This window comes from Parambassis ranga, chromosome 1 (genome assembly GCF_900634625.1).
Source record: "Parambassis ranga chromosome 1, fParRan2.1, whole genome shotgun sequence".
Taxonomy (NCBI): Eukaryota; Metazoa; Chordata; class Actinopteri; family Ambassidae; genus Parambassis; species Parambassis ranga.
In genome coordinates this window covers 5,995,277-6,013,662 of record NC_041022.1, presented here as the reverse complement: position 1 = coordinate 6,013,662, position 18,386 = coordinate 5,995,277, and the positions used below count along the sequence as shown (strand labels likewise).

The following is an 18,386-nucleotide window of genomic DNA, read 5'->3' as shown; positions in this document are numbered from 1 at the left end:
ACATCTCATATAAGCACTAATAAATACAAATACACAACGATGGTAAAATATAATTTACTTACAAAAACGTACAGTGACAGTCGTCACCTTAAAATGTCAGGAAAAAAAAAGGTTTACAATCTCACACCCATAAAAACCTACATTCACCTATGGCATACATGCTAAAAAAAATTTCTACATCCACAATAATAAAAACAAACAACTGTTCACAGCTGGTATGAAAGTGCTTCTACAAGAAAATGGCTGCTGCTCCGTCTTACCTTCAGCCATCACATCTATATAATAGTTATCCACAGCTAACAGCCTCCCAACTAACAGTGTCTGGGTTGTTGCCGACCTCCTAGTTTAGTTTGAGTTCAGGTGTTTCAGTTGTACAGTACTGTACAAAGCTTTGTTTGCATGTTGTTTGTTTATTCTATCTACATATTCTAGCCTTTAGCATCTGGTGAAATGTAAATTCTACTGTTATTATTCCAGTTATGCTCTCTCTCTTGGTCTGTAAAGTCTCCAAACTGTAGTGCTCAGGCAGTTGTTTCAGAAACTCAACACGCAGAGTCCTAAAAAAAAAAAAAGTTAGCAGAGTTTGACTGTGCCGGTTTGTTCTACAGCATAAAAGAGCATCAAGGTCACTGACCTGACTTGTGAGTCTTCGAGCAGGGGTTCGTTTCCGCTCATGGATGGACTGGAGACGAGTGATCAGGAACTTTTTATCCTCTCCCTCCTGAGTAGAGAGAAGACAAGAAAGTGAGCAGAAGAGAAAAAAAAAACATTTCAGTCTTGAGGTTATATTAAAAAACAGAATTCTTACATTTTCTATTTGCTCCTGTAGTAAACTGATGATCTTTCTTTGACCGTCCACCACCTGACTATGGAAGTAGATGATAATCCTGATCGAACAAAAAGAGAGATCAATACAAACAGTGCAAACTGAAGCCACTATCTTCAATAAAAATGCAGTGTGTGTAAGTACTCACAGAAAGACACCAGCGCCCACAAACAGGAAAAAAGGGTTTTCGACCAGATAGGCGTGGGCCCTTGCCAGCAGCGACAGTCTGGGATTATCTTTTTCCAGTTCTTGCACCCAGAGTTTCCCTGCTTGCATCATCGTTTTGAGTCCACGGAAAGGACCACATGATGAGGAAGGTTTCATACTAAAGATGGAAGATATGTTGAGTCTATACCTTGTGCTTTATTGAGCAGCCAAACAAACAAATCTGAGACACGATCAAAGAAACTAAGCAATTCCTTTGTTATTCTATGGGTTAGACAATTTTTGCACATCCTAAAATTATGACAAAACAATTTAAATGACAAAATCAACTGTGCATGTGTGTGGGTACCTCCACATGGTGTACGTCACACATACGGAGGCACCAATGAAGGAGGGGAAGCAGAGGAGAGTGATGAAGATGGTGGTCATCTGGCTGACCCTGTACGGCTTCCTGGGGGCCTGACAGTTCATCATCACACTGCCCTGTGGGGAGAGAAACACACGGGGTGGTGTCAGAGGTCACAGAAAAACAGACGCTTGTGAACAAGGCAGAGATATTTTCAGATGACCATATGGAAAATTGATAAGACGCGACCTACAGACATTCAGTTTGCATAAAATAGTGTTCTAAAAAGATGCACTTAGTACACTGTATATACAATGCATGGCTAGAGTATTGACATTTATCTACAGATGAAAATCTGGCATCAAAATATGACTCACTCTCAACAATATTAAACAAGAATTTCACTTTAATGTGTAAATTTAAATACCATCTTTATGTAGAAGAGCAGCAACAGTTTGAGAATCTGCACTCCTGGCAGGATAGGAGTGAAGAGGACACCCAACCTGAAATACACAAAAACAACTCTCACTCAGCAGAAAGAACAACACTGTGACTCACAACGGCACTGTGTATATGTTACAGTTTGTACCAGGCTAATGTCTGTCCATAGATAAGGTCCAGAACGTTCCTGGCAATATCAAACACTGGTTTCCTCCTCCTCTTCAGCACCTTCTCTGAAAACAATCTGTGGGTGAGAAGGGGAAAAATGATGACACTAATGGCAACAGAGAAAATAGCAGTGATAGTTTTCATTGGCTTTTGTCTTTAAAAAGTAGATTTAAGCCTTGAAAAGTCTTGAAAAACAAAAATCTACAGCTACAAAGGACTCATTGATGAATGGCCAACCTCCAGAGAAACTCTCCAAACAAGGTGTCCAGCAGAGTGAAGATGAAGTCCATGAGTAGGAAGCGATAAAGCTCCTGACCGACAAAACTTTCCCAGCACTGAGGTCGTAGGGGCAAAACAGATCAGTCAGATGTTAAGCAAAAACCCAGGATCAGGATGCCGTGATAGTTTCAATGTGTATGCCTCATCTGTTTTGTTACCGTTACGCCAATTGTGTTAGGGTTGTCAGCCACCCGATCCAGCCAGTGGTAGCAGAGGACTCCAAGCACACTCACTTTCAACATTAAGTTCCTAAAAAAACATCAACAATATATCAATAAACCAAATCCATCAGTTCTGTACTTTCTTTAGCTCTGACATTATCTCTGAGCTGCTCATACCGGCAGATGGAGACATATGTGCGGACAGAAGGTGAGTCATAGTCCTCCATCCAGGCTGCAAGGTTGAAGAGGCCGGGCAACAGCAGGTTAATGAGGGACACCAAAACAGGGAGAGCCAACAGGCTGGCCTCTTTCAACAGGGGGTTGTGGGTGGGACTACGCACAGTTTCCTTCAGGTTCTGTGGGTGGTGAGAGACAAAGACAAACACATACATGAGCAAAGGTTCTTTGTGACATGATGATTCTGGTTGTGTCACATTCAAATTTTGTGTTATTTCACTCTTTTTCACTGCAAAATGTGAAAAGAAATTGCATCATTCTCAGCAAGAAACCATTTGCAGTCTACAGCTTTATGTGTTGGTTTGGAAAAACAAAATCAATCTCACACAGAGCACATGTATTTTTACCAGAGGCCCCTCCTAGATTTACCAGTACACCTAGTGGTTGTGGATCATACAGATAAAGTGGACAGAACACACAGCACACAAACAACTCACCTGCTGCATGTATTCAGAGAAGAAATAGATGCCGACTACACAGCTAGTGGTGCTTGCTATACAGATTGTCCATGCCAGGCCATGAACTGTCAGCCCCCACAACGTCTGGCACACAGTATTCTTGACATGTTTTTGATTCACCTCTGCTAACAGCTCCTGTACAATGGCGAGGAAAAGGAAAGAGAAGGATGACATAAGGGACAAAAGGTTGGGTGATAGAGAGAACAGGACGGAGAATGAGGGAAAAGAATGTATAAGATCAACACATTCCTGCGTGTCAGTTATGTGACAGAGAAACAAACAAAGAGAGGGAGGATGTGCGTGTGTGTGGTTTTGTGTACCTTCAGCTGTGTGCAGATATTCTCAGACATAAGCTTGACGGAGCTTTTCTTGATGACCTTGAAATCCCAGGAGCAGAAGGCCTTCATGGCTAAGATACTGTGAGATTTGTCGATTCTGAAGCTCTGACCAAAAGACTTTGACATGCTGTTGGAAGAGTACATGCAAACTTGCATCATAATATATATAACATTTTAGGGATATATATTTATTTAAACCCGTTATGTCACTACCTGTATACGAGGATGATACATGTGATGAAGAAGGCCGCTCCTATGGTGAAGAAGTATGCAAGTGGCATGTTGTAAGAAAGGTGCTTTGACACACAGTCCGTACTGGTTGAATTGGACACAGAGGGATTCTGACTCCCAGGATCATCCCTGCAGCTCCGACGCAGCGTGTGGTTACTGTAGTAACCATAGTACATCACTGTGTCCGAGAAATACCCCTGAAACAAAAAAAGAAGGTTGTTCAGCTTTTCTATTATATGTTTTCTTGTCTGCCCAATAGAACAATACAGGCAATAAAGTAAAACCAGCAAGGTTGACTTGCTGACTTAATATACGCATTAACTTTTGGTCTATAATTAATTACTATTTACTTTGCTAGCACATTTTTAGACTTGAGGATGAGACAGATTCTAGAATTTAAAAACTGCTTTGAATAATAATGTGTTTGCGAAGGGTTCAAAATGCTGACTTTTTGCCAATACTGTCCATGTGACTGTTCATCTTGACAAATGCTCTTTACCATAACAGATTACCAACACCAGGAAGGGAGAGTTGTATTCCATCAGTGTGGTTTATGCGGATTTATTAATCAAAACTCATTATACAGGTCCAAAGAGGTAGTGATATTTTTTCTGTAGCCAGCCTCATGTTATGTTAACAGTGTTGTGTCACAGCTTACTGCTCCGGACAGAAGCTCCAGTCCAGTAAAGGAGGGTCTCTCTGCAGGCAGCACTGGAGGATGCACTGCCTGAGGCAGTACCAGAAAGGAACCCGTGACCAGGAACAGGAAGATGTTGAAAAAGAGTAGGGTCTTGAGGAACAGGAAGTATGAGAGCACGCCACTGCCGAAACGGCCGCTCGCTCTCTTGAGCAGCACTTGCCACAGCTGTAGAGAGTGCAGGAAGGACAGCCAGCTGTACCAACTCTGCCTCAGAGCCTGGAAAGAGAAAGAGAGTGCGACATCATGCAGAGAGCTGCAACAATACAAGGCAAAGTACACAAGTGTCTGTGGTTTTGTAAGTCTGAAATATGTGACTCATAAATGCTTGAGCAGCAGAGCAATTACACAGGCCTGATAACACCTACAGGAAATACCCACCAACACCCATGTGTTGTGCCTTGTTTGTATGTCTTATTTATCAAACATTACAATTCACCTGTTATTTGTATGTAGCGTATATATTTTATAGTCATTCTACTGTGAGAGCCCAATTACCGTGACTATATTAATATTATGCTACATAGCAATTTCATTTACTTCAGTTTATTTATATTCACAGTGCTGAATTGATTTCAGTATGCTGGGAATGCACTGCAAAAAAGTACTGGTAGCATCATAGCAGCCCATGTAAAAGCATAATGGACACACACACACACACACACACATACACACACCTCTATGTTGTAACAGATGCTAAAATGAAAGTGTCTGGTGGTGACTTACAATGATGAGGTAATATTTGAGTTGACTGCAACAGGGGATCTGGCTTCCAGAAAGTGTGTGTTTTTCCTTTTGTAAAGCTAACCTCCTATGTACAGAAACAGCAAAGAACATTCAGCACGATGCATTAAAGAGAATAAATGCAAGCAGGGGTAAAGAAGAGGACCTCACTTACCTGAGTTCTCTCTTCTCAGCCACGCTGAGAGGCATCCCTTGTAGCATCCTCACTCTGTCGCTCACTGACAGGTTCTGCAGGTTGTTCACCAAACGCTCCCTCTTACTTACTGTAACACGCATGTGAAGCATTATTTACATTTCCTGCCAAACACAGATTAGGTGGCATTCTAAGACTCAGAGCACATTGTTCTCCTCACCCCCTGACCCTTCTGCATCTGTGGCGTCTGCATCCATCCCATAGCCTCGTATGCTCGGCCTGGCAGAGGGAGAGAAGTCTCGGATGGACGGTCTGCTCTGCCTGCGTCTACGGAGTTCCATGGTCCTGTTGTAGTACTGAGAGATGATGGCTCCTCTGCTGCGGCCTGGCAGGAAAAGTGGACGAGAGTGTTTATACACAGGATAACAAGCATTTACTTCCTCAGGAGCACTCCACCACTCAGCAAGAGGGTTGCAAATTTACTATATATTTATATAGCTTTGCTCATTAAAAAAAACAATAACAGACAACAAACACCTTAAAAAATGCACAAAAATGGTTAAAACTTTAGTTAGGCACTTAGATTATCTCTCACTTGTGTGTTGCTTTGTACAGACAGGAAGATGACAAACTGCTTCCCCATGAAACTCAACTGAACACATCTGTTGATGACGATCAGATGTGCAGTATAATTCTGATGTTCCCCTCACTTAAATAGCACCAAACTTTACTGGCAATGTATGGTATTACAAAGCATCTGCACCAAGCGCAGCTTTCAGGAACATTCAGTATGTTATGAAACTGTCCCCACCAAGCATTAGAGCTGAAGATCTTTGGGTTCGGGCTTAATTTCTATCATTTTACACGGGTTCGGGCTCAGGCTTGTGCTCCAGCATGCGCAGTAAATGAGCGGTCATGTGATGAGTTTCGTTTGGATGAGATGTAACGTACTTTTAAGTGGCCTATAGTCTACGTTAATAAATTATGTTAAAACATAAATGACTCATTCTTGAGAAAAGGAAAAAAAAGAGCCGTGTGCATGCGCACATTTGAATAATGTCGGGTTGTAAATGGGTTCGGGCTTTTAAAAAGCTGTCAATCAAAATGTACATGTCAGACTCAGGTCAAATTCTGTCAGGTCTAACTTTTAAGGCCCAATTACAGTTCTACCATGCATGTTCATTAGCCAGGAACTACCATGTGTTGTTCTTAGAAAAGAATTAGCTTTATAACATACACAATGTGGTAAAAGTTTTCTCATCGGGAAGAGAGGTTGATTTCCTTTTGCTATGTACTACCCAGCAACAGTGACTGCATTATTTTACTTATATCAATAAAAGCCTCCCCCCAGACTGTGACGGAAGGGGATGAGAAGTCCCAGAGAGCAAATCCTTTATCGTTTCACTGCTAATCGAATATTCAAAGCCCTCTGCAAGACTCACCAATTGTGCGACTGGGCATGGAGGACAGGATCTTCAATGTGGCTGAAGACCAGACTTCACATACGAGAGGGTCTGTTTGTCGATTTTCCTCCGACTCCATCTCCCCTTGTCTCTGCCTCAATCCCCCATGCTCATGCCCCGGACTGGGCAAGTAGGGCACATTGTCTGTGGGTAGAATATAAAAAAATATTGTTAGTTAGGTCTGCAATAAAAATGGAAAATCAAACTCTGTGACATTTTATTCTGCAATGTAACATTTTTGGAATGATAGGCAGACTCTAATTTTTCCTGAAACACAGTACCACGAGCCTCCTCATCGAACTCTCTCTGCAGCTGCTGCAGCTCCAGAGCTTCAGGCAGTTCTCCGTTCTGACTCTGTTCTGCTATCAGCTGGTTGAACGAGTCATGAACACCTTCCTCATCTGCTGGGCTCCTGACAAAGGGGCAAAATGTACATGAGATACAAAAGACCGGAAAGAGGGCGGTACAGGCTAGGCTGGATTTACACACAGCACTCTCTGACCCAGTCAACAGTGGTCCCATGAGGGGACAGTTAAGATTGCCTTCTGTGTGACCTTCTTCCTGTGCTATCTTGATGTACTTCAAGTCAAAGCCAACTGGACTGGCTGTCTTGTTAAAGCAAGAGTGGGGGAAAATACAAGGAAAGTGCCTTTTCCTTTGACTTAGTGCTTTTACACAAATAGGGAAGGAAGTAAAACAAACAAACAGACCTATTCAAACATTTGTATTCCACAAACCAAACTCCACAATGAACTGGAAGTTAGTAGCTGGTCACATGGTGTGACAGTAAAAACATACATTAAAGCCGTGGGAGTGAGTGCATTATGATCTGCCTTCCTGTTAAACCCTTTCCACCCACTCTCACGGCTGTCGTGTTAGGTACTGTTCAGTTAGCCGACAGCTTGAATCAGCAAAACCAAGCAGAAAACAGATGTAAAAAAAAAGCGACAGGGAGGACTATAACAACACTTACTCAAGTCCCGCTTCTAAAAGAGGGTTGTTCAGGTCAAAGCTAACATTTCGGGCCATTCTTTCTCTCCTCTGATGGCCTTGAATAGTCCAGCTGTCGGCCTTGTTGTTGACAATTGCAGAGGGATCACACCCTCACCAGCTCAGACCTGCTCTCCACTCCCACCATGGTGTTTAATCCTCTACCTGAGAAAGGAGGGGAAAGGGACAGGAGGCGGGGTCATGAGTACGGTAGAGACAAGGGGAAAAATGCCAACAGACTGTCTTGGAATTTGAACGCTGATGACATGTTACTGCTTGTGCTGTACAGCTTTACACTTCACCAGGAAACAAACCTTGAGCACTGTATGTATGATAACAACTTAATAATAACTTGCAGCACAGTCGCATGTAGACTGTATTAATATATGACTTATATTTAGTGGAACCACATTTAACCCTGCATCTATTGCTGCATACTGTGCATTTACAATAAACATGAGTCACAATAACTCATGAGGTTAACTTGACATCACTCTGTCCAGATGTGTGAGAGCTCCATTGTGGCACTGCTTGTGGTCAGTCAGATGTCACTGTGTCACAAGTAAATGAATATTCATGGCCAGAGACAGAATGTCCCATTGTCATGGTCTGTTGTGTGAATGTTAGAGGAAGCATGCAGGTTTCTTTGTGCATGTAAAGACTCTCAACTTAAAATCTGTTATATTCATGTTTATATCAATTTTAATCAAAGACATGTAGAGGACATAAAGACACACAGGTCATAAAACCAAGCATCAGTGGGGAATTTGGTATATAAGGAAATTGGAGTTAGAAATTCATTAGTGACCTCTTTACCACATCCATCCAGCCTGGACTGAGAATATAACACAGTCAACAGCTATAAATGTCCCTTTTGGACACCACAGAGGACTATAAAAAGCTGATCTTAAAAAAATATACACATGCCTAGATTGTGCAAGAGGGTGCCAGACAATACCAAGGGGTACAACATTACCTAAATATGTTAATGTTTAGACTGGATGCTGCACGCTGTGTTTTTATAATGTCCTTCAATCATGACATCAGTGCTCTGGCTTGTTAGTTAGCTAACTTGTTAGCTAGTGTCTGCTAGCGTAAGTCCGTCCTTCAATAATGTGCTGATGAACATTAACATGCATTAAAATGTTTTCTTATCTCTTATTTCAGGACCTCAACAGAGGCATGCAGCTGAGAGGGAGACACCTGCTAAAAAACAACACAAATTATATTTCTATATCTATGTCTCACAATTATTTGACTAAATATAATTTCACTTATTTTGGAGATGTGAGATGATAATAATATGGAATTTTGACCCTCAAGCATTATAAGAGTACCTATCCTGACCCATCTCAACTAGCTTTCTATGTAATCAGGCAAGCAGTTTCTCAGAGATGGATAACTGGTTTAACTACATAACAAGTTCCTTGTGAGAGAAAAGAAGCCAAGTTACATCAAACTTTAAATCCACTTCCTGTTTACATGTACCCACAGCAGAAAAGTCCTAGAGAATTCTAGTGACTGCTTTAGTGAAACCATCTGAGCACTATATGGTTTGTTAAGGCTTTAATACTTAATGGTACGAAGGATTTATCCCTGAATGGGTCTTTGTGGAGAGCTGCTTCTTGATCTTGAGGACATCAAGCAAAAAAAGCAACTGGGCTAATCTCGCAACCAAACTTTCAAAGCACAGACAGACAAAAGCAAGCGGCAAATGAAATTGTGTCATTCATAGAGTCAGTAAAAAAATCCACAAAGTATTGCTTAACCACTGCCGTCTCCTTTTCCTCAATAAAAAAACCTTTACACTGGTATCACATAAGACACATGCAACAACAACAAATGCAAATTTAATGTGAGTACTGAGCATATAGTACACTTGTACTAAGTCTTTAGTTTATATGCTACAGGGACCTCTTGCTTAGCATAGAGGTTGCTCTGGTTTTGGTCCAGGGTGAACATGATGAACATGCATGAAGTAAGGCAGAGTACTTTTACTAAATGTCCTCCGACTATACCACCATCATCCGTTTTTTGTTCTGCTTTACACATACGCCCTCTCTCAAACATGCTGTCCTCATTACCAAAGCTTTCCAAGAACATGTTACTCTCCTTATGTCTCCATTTCCTGTTGCGTTATAATTTTGGTTTTATTCCTTTTCTGTTTTTTTTTAACTCCTGTAGGGCAAAAAACAAACACAATACACAATAACTGCAGTATAGAGAGTGTTGTCACTCTATACTGCAGTTATTGGTTGTCTTAATTAAATGTGTATCTGTAACAATATTAAAGTAGAGACTGCACAGACAGGACAGGATGCTGTGGGAGAGAAACAAGCTCTCAAATCAGCTTGACAGGGGGTCAGAGTTTAGCTTAAGTACTGCCAAATAAAATATGCTGGGAGACACTGTAGGGGTTCATTAGAGACCACTGAATGTTCAAAAAGGCAAAAGGGATATAAATAAATTTAGAACATAATAAAAAAAGAGCAGTTAACATAGTCACGTTTAGTCCACATTTTCAAACACTGTCTAAAACACATAATCCGTTGATATTTTCCAACAAAAACAGAAACAAGTTATCAGTAGATATGAGGGTGAAGCTCAGGGGTAAAAAATGAGGGAGGGGTGTAAAGGAATCTCTCCTCAGGCAGCTTTCAACAACTGCAGGGCAATCTGTTTCCACAGTGCTGACAAAAAGCCAACAAAGGCAGCAGGGAAGCACAAAGCGGCAGTAAACATGGCAGCAGAGAGACTTAGTATTTTAATACCCCAATGTTTTGTGTCTGGGATCACAGTGTGCCTTGGGAATGGGAGGGTCACAGAGAGAAAATGAGACCAGCAAGTCAGTGTTTGAAATCTGGTAAAGGTTAGAAATGAGAACTTATGAAAAAGCAGAGCGGTTAAAGGGGGAGGCAGAGAATAGCAACAAGTTACTACCAGGGGAGCTGAAGGCAGACAAAGGAGAAAATGTGCATGCAATTAACAGAACTCTGTATCAGAGACAGGCACGCAAATGCACAGACAATTACACTGTTACTGCAGTCTTACTGAGACCCACAACAGCCCATGCCTCCTCAGCCTGGACACAAAATTATAGGTTTACTCCTGGCTACAATACAGGAGCTGGGAACTTGGTGAGCTAAATCACAGAGGTGACAAATATATATATCTATATTTATGCTTTTTTTGTTTCCGTTATTTGCACAACAAAGACTCCTGCCGCCTCCCTGTCGTGTAACAGACAAATGCTCATTCAACCGAGATTGTGTGATTAAAATATTCTTCGAAGTAACAAATGACACTCCCATACACTTTTTAAGCATAAAAGACACACAAACCATGTCCTGGTTGTTGTTTGGTTGTTGTCGGACTAGCTTAAATTGTTAACTAACGTTTGACGACCTGCGGGGCAACCTGTCAACGAGTTTCACCAAACTACCAAAAGTTTTTTTTTTTTTACAGAGTTGACCACAAACGAGCAAAGAGGAATTAATGTGAAGCGAAACAACAACAGCTGGACTCTGAAAGAGTTGATGATGTTTGTAAACTGACCTGATAAACCCGTTCAGTCTTTTCTTGTTCGAATGTCAGTCAAAATAGTCAGCACGCGTAGCAGAGCTGGTGGGAGAAACCATTGAGGGATGCTGGACTTATGATTTGAACCACGAATTAGTTAAATACATTCGTGAATGCTTTGTTCGGATATGAACAAAATCACAGCAGAATGAGTTGATAAGTGGTTTCAAAAATGTCCACTCTCCACTGCCGGACATTTTTTTTTCTTTCTAAAAACGAGCTAACGTATATTTGACCCCCGCATTGTTGGCTCACTTGGTTCCGCCCTATTCAGGTTTGGCGTCACTCTACCGGTGTTTGCACAAACACAAGCAAATATACACAACCACATGTCTGTAAAATATAAAATAAAACAAAAGCTAAATTGTCAAATTGTCTATAAAATGACCAAAACAATGTACTTTACTGCCACATAAAAGAAAAAAATCAATAAACACAGTGAATAATTATGTGACATTCAGAAAAAAACCTCCAAACCCTAATCTCAGAACCAGTTTTAATGGGTTTAATAGTTACTTATACTTCAATGTACTTTCACAACAGACATGAACAAATATGCACTGTGACCAATCACATAAAAACCCATTACTCATTTTTAAAGTAGTTCAGTCTGTGTAGAGCTGGAAATTCAAAAATATACCAGATTTGAATATTTCTAATCAGAATCAGAAATATTGTATTAATCCCAGGTGGAAATTGATTGCATTCCAGGTGCTCCATGTATTAGAAATATAAAATACAGTAAAATAGTAAGAATTGTGTCAGGGGTCTTGACACATTAGGGTGTGAATGTAGGCCTGCTTATCAACATGTGTTTGTTTGACACTGACTGGATAATAAAAAAAATGATCAATGATCATTATAGCTGTACATGCTGAGTTGTGAATACAGTAGGCGTCATATTTCACATTTAGAAGTTGCTACTTAATAAAACAGATCAGAATTCTTCTATCTCTGGGTGGCCGGTCCTGTTTCTTTGCACAGCTAAGTGTTGAATTCACAGCAGAGTTGAAACTAATCGTGTCGAAAAGCTTGTAAGAAGCACTCATGTTTCTTTGGAAATGGCCCTGAGTGAAAGCCTCAAACGTCTTTGTGGTGTACTAAGTGGGTGTAAAAGACTTTTTTTTCCATCATGTTCGTCAGTCCAGCCTGTGCAGTGTGTGTGTGTGTCTTGTGTACATTTCATGTGATGTTGCCACCAACTCAACAGCTGCGTCTGCTTCCTGTCATGTGATTTCCACTGAGCCATCAAAGAACTGATCTGGCATCTGTTCCGTCTGCCAGAGAAGGAACCAAGTCAACACAGCTTGAGGAACAACAGTAACTCCAGGTCAGTCACTCTGAGGTCCTCGCTTTGGTGCAGTGAGGTGTAAAACAAGTTATTTTAATACAGGATGCGGAAGTCACTTAGTTGCAGTTTATTTACTGAGATGCGTTGGACATAAACTTGAAGTTGAAGCTTTTCAAGAGGAGTAACAAGGGAAAATGGAGAAACACAAAGCTGTCAACTTTGTGAGACTTTTATCAGGTAACACACACAAATAATTTTTATCTGCCTGAACCAGACGTCTTGCTTCTTCAACACAGTGTCAGCAACGTGTGCCTCAGCATGTATCGTAACTTACATTCTCTCCTTAGATGAAAGCGTTCAGTCCAGCTTGTCTTCAGACTCTTGTGAGTACTATCAGACTGAGATATTTGACCAGCTGCCCAGCATCCAGGCCTCCCGACCCAACCAGAGCAGCCACGTAGAACCCTGTGAGACCTCCCAGGGTGGCCCGGAACCCAAGGAACAGCTCAGCCATGGCCACCTGTCCAGAGGATCTAAGGACAAGACGTCTCTGCAGCCGCTCCGAAATTTGCCTGTGTGTATGCAGGGGAAGAGGACTGCCAGGTGGGCAAACTTACTGCACACATTCCAATCCTCTTTACTTATTCAGAACTGTGCTGTTGTCTAAAAACTGTTGTAATGTCTAAAAAAGTGTTCAATTGTGTGTCTAATGGTTTTTTTTTATCACCAATAAGCATTTGCAGAAATTTCCTCTTCATGAGTCAAGTATTGATCTAAATGTAAAAGCAGAAGTCAGCCTAAGTCTGTGAAACGGACGTTAATTCTGCTTTACTATTACCTTAGTTACATTTTAAACCCCTCACATAATTATCTTGAGTGGGTCCTGAAGGTGTATGAATCCATGCATATAAAATCTGTTAATATAGGCAGGACTTTATCACCATAGTAGTAAAAGAAAATGGCAGGGAAGTTTGTTACCTAACACGTATTTGACATTACAAGTTTTTCTGAACTTTTAGCTTTGATGGGTAAACCTAACAAAAGAAAAACATTAGTTAATGAAATGACCCATTTGTGTTGATAATTAGGGACAGGAGGAATATGCAAATCAGCAATATAGGTTTTTGGGAGTCCTGGAGACGGAGCCAGAGCATCAGCAGGAGGAGGGTGTCAGCACATATAAGTGAAAGTCTGTCTGGCCTGGTGCCATGGCGGCACACTCTACACACAATTGAAGGTATGAAAGGCACATTTTATTTAATAGACACCTATTTTTCATTATGCATTTACATTTATACATTTTAATACATTCTGTTCCAGGCAGGTTTGGAGTCGGTGTGAAGGCCTACTTTGTTTTCCTCAGATATCTGGTTTACTTGAACTTACTACACTGTACTCTTATCTGTGGTTTCATTCTGGGTCCTACTGCATTCTATGGCCGGAGCAAGAACAGTGGTGAGTCAGCTGTGGCCAGAAAATTAACCACAACAACATTAAACTCTTCTCTGTGATAACTGTCCTCTGTAATTTCTACAGAACCACTGAGATATGGAGGCAATGATTCTGTTCTGGATTTCGTTTTGGGAAAAGTAAGAGTTTGTGTGCACATGTGACATGTTTACTGTGTTCTATCATGTTTCATGAAAAGCTATTTTTCTTCTTTTTGACAGGGCTACCTGGATAGGTCTCCTGTCTTCTATGGTTTTTATACACGTGGATCCCTGAACTTGCAGTGTTTGAATACGCCTCTGCTGTACTTCACTGGAATCATCACCATCCTCTTCATCAGTCTGATCATGGTGGTGCGAAGGTAAAGTATCCACAACGATCCAACATATGTTTCAGATGTCATGTCCTTCACATATGTTCACCTCTTATAGAACAACACGGGGCTATAAGCACACCTGGATGCTTGGGAAGCGTCACAGCATGAATGTGAGCTACAAGATCTTCTGTGGTTGGGACTTCACCATCCAGGATCCTGATGCTGCTACGCTCAATCGCAACTTCATCAGAAATGACCTCAAGGTGGACAACACACACATTCATACCTGCATGTATGATGCCAATTTTCCATACTAGGTTGTGGATTTGCCACGGAAGAGAAGATAGGAACTGCAGACTAGAAGGTGTGGCTGAGTGTCTAGTTTTATTTCCAGCAGTCATTGAACATATGGATAATTGCTTTGTAGAAGTCCACTGGCAACCACTGATGTCCTTCTCTATCTCTGGGAAGAATTAGTATAGACAGAGGGATGTCATGGCAAAGAATTAAGATTCTAAAAAGACCCTGAAATGACCACTGAAAAGTCACAGTTTAAGAAGCACATGAACAGGTCTGACACAGCTCTCAGTGGTTCTCCACCGAGCAGGAGGCGGTTACATCTTTTATATCTTAAAAGTGTCCTTCAACTCCTTCAACTTCCACCAGGCATAATATGAGACATTGTGGCTGCAAACAATATCCTTCTATGAGTGTCTTCCATAGCAGTTCTTATCTATCTGTACACATTTCTAGTCAGATTAACTCAAATAAGGAAAGACAAATAATATGGTTCAGTATTTTACCACCACAGGGATGAGCTCAGATACACATTCCTGGAAGGCAGCCACCGCCACTGTGGACTCGTGGGCTTTGTCTTCCCATGCTGAATCTTCTTGATAGCTCATATATCATATATCATATATTTCAGAGATCAGCTCAGTGGGCCATTCTACCTGCAGCTCTCCCTTTGCATCCCAGAAAACAGAGGCTGTCACCTTGATGCAGACCTCACTGATGAGATGAGATCTGTAGGACAGCAGTGTGGAATGCAGAGGGACGTATTGTTAAGAATACTGAGGAGTACTGGCTTCCTCAGTATCCTCCTCTCCGTTACCTCCACCGCAGACTCCAGCTCAACTCCCAGGACCGAGCCAGCCTTCCTAATGAGCTTGTTGAGTCTGTCAGCCTCTGTTGGCCTCTTATAGAGGTGGAGAGTGATGTGCTGATAGTTCTTTCATCTCTGGTGGTAAACAGCTAGGCTTCATCCATGGTTATTAATTGGTGGAGAAGTATCTTGTCAATGATCTCCTGTGTGGTTGTGATGGGCTCTCAATTACTCAGACAGAAAAGTTATCATCTTCAAACGTGGTTCTTGGTTCTTGTGTGTAGGCTGCATTTGGGGCACTTTTTTTGTTTGTTAACAGTCATATTTAGTCAATATTGAATAAATTGATTAGTGCCATTACCTAAGTTTTGCTTTTCTATGTTCCTCCTCAGCTGTTCTTGGAGGAGCAGAGTTTCTCCTTGCGGGCGGCTCAGCGGACAATTGGACAGAAGGTTCGTCTCTACCTGCTCAGGTTCATCCTCAACCTGGTGGTTTTGTCTCTGCTGGGCGGAGCCTTCTACCTGCTTTACTTCTCCTCGCAAATCTCTCAGACTAAAGTAAGGATTGGATGATGAGTGTGTTGTCTTGTTACCTAATGGATTTGATTAATAGTTTGTTCATGTGTTTCTTAGGATGATTACTACTGGTTGGTCAAATTGGTCCTTCAGTATCTTCCTCCCATCACAATCACCACAGTCGACTTGGTCCTCCCGGTCATCTTTCGCAAGATTTCTTCTTTTGAAGATTACTCTTTCACCACGCAAGTGAATGTCACGCTTGTAAGGTAAGGTGCACAGGGAAATAAACATCTACACAAACACACATAAACTGAAGAAAACACTTAAAAATCTTTGAGTCCACTTGCTTTGATTTAAACTCATGCACACAAATTCACATGGATTCACTTTTTCTCTTCCTCAGGACCATCTTCTTGAAGCTCTCCTCTCTGGGAATCTACCTGTTTTTCATCTTCACAACAACATATCAGCAGAGAGTGAGAATATTATTCCCAATGTGCTACAGAAAGACCCAACTTTAATTCAGACACATGCTGATGAGCAATTTCATTTTTTTGTTCCTTACAACATCCTCTTCAGTGCTGGGAGAACCACTTCGGCAGAGAAATGTACAAGCTGTGTATCTTCAACTTTCTTGCAACTTTCTGCAATGCCTTTCTCTGGAACTACCCCAGGAAGTGGGTTTGTTCTTCTTACGTATCAATGTGGTTGAAATGTAAAGATCAATGCAGATCTTTAATCATCTGTTTGAACAGGCTGGTGCAGGAGAAGCACCCTTCATCCTGTGTGGCCAGATTGATGGGAAAAAAGCACTTCCTGATCCCATTCAATGTCCTGGATCGGGTGTACAGTCAGACGGTGTCCTGGGTGGGAGTTTACTACTGCCCTCTGCTGCCTCTCATAGGAACTGTCACTCTGGTGGCCACGTTCTACATCCAAAAGGTTGTTAGCTGTTATATATCTACCTCTTAATACTCAAGTTTATTTTAGATTGAAATGAATGTAGAATGAATGTACATAACAGACAGGAATGAATACATATATACATAAGAACAGTCAAAGAAGAAACACAAATGTGACCTAAATACAGACAAACTGGGACAGGAAAAGCTTCTATAGGGTGAGTACAGAAAAACAGGAACTTAGAGGCAACTTCATAGTTACCATGCAGAGACTAGTATCAGTACAAGCATAACTCTGCTGTCAAACTATAGATCTGAGTCATCTTCACATATACTTTTAAGAAACTCATTATTAAATTCAGCCTTTTCTCTGCAGTCCCTGTATCTACTAAATCAGCAAATGAAATTACTGGGCTGAATGGTCCTTTTAGGTTGTCACTGTGTTTTTGTGTGTGTTATTCCCTTCAGTTCACTGTCCTGCGATGCTGTGTGGCAGAGCAGCGGATGTTTCGGGCCTCCAGCTCCTCAGTTTTATTCCACTTCATGTTGCTCCTCGGTCTCTTCATGGCTGCAGCCACACTGGGCTTCGACCTCTACAACCATGTCGTTACAGAGGATGTGATGTAATGGTTTAAGTTGTTTGATTGTTAATCTAAAAACCAATTGCCATTTTAACTTTTAAAAGTTAAAGGCCACTTTTTTTTACTTAGTGCCATTTCTTCTTCTTCTGTTTCCTGCAGGGGAGCATGTGGTCCATTTCAAAACATGGAAACCATTTATAATGTGACGGGAGTCTGTGTGAACAGTTTACCCATCTCAGCCAGAAAAACCATCGGCTACCTGACCTCAGAGGCCTTCGCCCTGCCGCTCCTAGTATTTGAGATGTATGTTTGCAAAGTGACAGAAGATTTAGCCACACTGGAAGTAACAAGCTGCCCAGTTCATTTTACTTTGAGACTGTTTGTGTGACAACTGTTTCTGTTTTCTCAGTATAATCTTAACTTCATATGTGTCCCGGGGACGAGCCAATCAGAGAGCCATTGAGAGACTGAAAGACATGCTGGTTATGGTGAGCAAAAAAAACATACATGAAGACATCAAAGAACCCCCAGTTTATCTGAAAATCATTCCTACTTGTGGATTATGTGAGTGTTGGTTCTATAAATGTGTGTGTATTTTCCTCACAGTGCAGCTCAGATAAACGTTTCCTGGTGAAACAGCATGCGACAATGCTGAGACGTCGACACATCCGTCCCGGATGTTCTACAGCTCCCGTCGAGGACACCCATCTCAGTCCTCAGAAACACGCCCCTCCATGCACCTCAACTGGTTAAAGTGGCCCGCCCACATTAAAGCCTCACAGGTGGAGGATTGGTCAGGCCAAAATAAAAAAAAAAAAAAAAAAAGTGAAACTTTTCCCTGACCAATCGTCTCAGCTGAACCTCCAGGCTGTGTTTTCATTATTATTTTCTGTCAGTGTGTGAAGCTCTTTCTGCTACAGTGTATAAGGAACGTTTTGTTTAAATGAAGAATGTATTCATTAACTCTA

At 41.4% G+C, this 18,386-nt stretch overlaps 2 protein-coding genes across 3 annotated transcripts; one reads left to right on the top strand and one right to left on the bottom strand.

Annotated features, from left to right (window-relative positions):
- Positions 1–83: 83 nt before the first annotated feature.
- Positions 84–11,385, bottom strand: tmc6b (transmembrane channel-like 6b). The gene is made up of 21 exons (XM_028406280.1): positions 11,233–11,385; positions 7,661–7,842; positions 6,969–7,099; positions 6,667–6,831; positions 5,445–5,609; positions 5,246–5,354; positions 5,074–5,158; positions 4,309–4,566; positions 3,633–3,847; positions 3,402–3,546; positions 3,061–3,216; positions 2,564–2,742; positions 2,384–2,474; positions 2,184–2,281; positions 1,927–2,022; positions 1,765–1,840; positions 1,341–1,474; positions 975–1,151; positions 809–887; positions 635–721; positions 84–557 (listed from the first exon to the last, which is right to left on the bottom strand). The coding sequence occupies exons 2-21, from the start codon at positions 7,714–7,716 to the stop codon at positions 543–545; spliced, it is 2,517 nt and encodes an 838-aa protein (XP_028262081.1). The 5' UTR covers positions 7,717–7,842; positions 11,233–11,385; the 3' UTR covers positions 84–542.
- A 1,111-nt stretch (positions 11,386–12,496) lies between these two features.
- Positions 12,497–18,198, top strand: tmc8 (transmembrane channel-like 8). 2 transcript variants are annotated; one of them, XM_028406302.1, is made up of 16 exons: positions 12,497–12,784; positions 12,895–13,150; positions 13,636–13,784; positions 13,868–14,002; positions 14,084–14,136; positions 14,218–14,357; positions 14,428–14,575; positions 15,810–15,869; positions 16,050–16,201; positions 16,339–16,411; positions 16,515–16,612; positions 16,691–16,877; positions 17,306–17,460; positions 17,578–17,721; positions 17,828–17,906; positions 18,025–18,198. In XM_028406302.1, the coding sequence occupies exons 1-16, from the start codon at positions 12,742–12,744 to the stop codon at positions 18,169–18,171; spliced, it is 2,019 nt and encodes a 672-aa protein (XP_028262103.1). In that variant the 5' UTR covers positions 12,497–12,741; the 3' UTR covers positions 18,172–18,198. The 2 variants fall into 2 exon arrangements, with proteins under 2 accessions (XP_028262103.1, XP_028262094.1); XM_028406293.1 differs by having other exon boundaries at positions 12,499–12,784; positions 15,810–15,974.
- Positions 18,199–18,386: the final 188 nt, after the last annotated feature.

Bases quoted from the DNA above. Each gene is read 5' to 3' on its own strand.
- tmc6b (XM_028406280.1), bottom strand. From the start codon at position 7,716: ATGGCCCGAAATGTTAGCTTTGACCTGAACAACCCTCTTTTAGAAGCG. The intron at 2,282-2,383 runs GTAACAAAACAG...CTACGACCTCAG, and splicing joins CTAACACAATTGGCGTAACG to TGCTGGGAAAGTTTTGTCGG. The intron at 1,841-1,926 runs GTACAAACTGTA...TGTGTATTTCAG, and splicing joins TATGGACAGACATTAGCCTG to GTTGGGTGTCCTCTTCACTC.
- tmc8 (XM_028406293.1), top strand. From the start codon at position 12,742: ATGGAGAAACACAAAGCTGTCAACTTTGTGAGACTTTTATCAG. The intron at 14,003-14,083 runs GTGAGTCAGCTG...TAATTTCTACAG, and splicing joins TGGCCGGAGCAAGAACAGTG to AACCACTGAGATATGGAGGC. The intron at 14,137-14,217 runs GTAAGAGTTTGT...TCTTTTTGACAG, and splicing joins TGGATTTCGTTTTGGGAAAA to GGCTACCTGGATAGGTCTCC.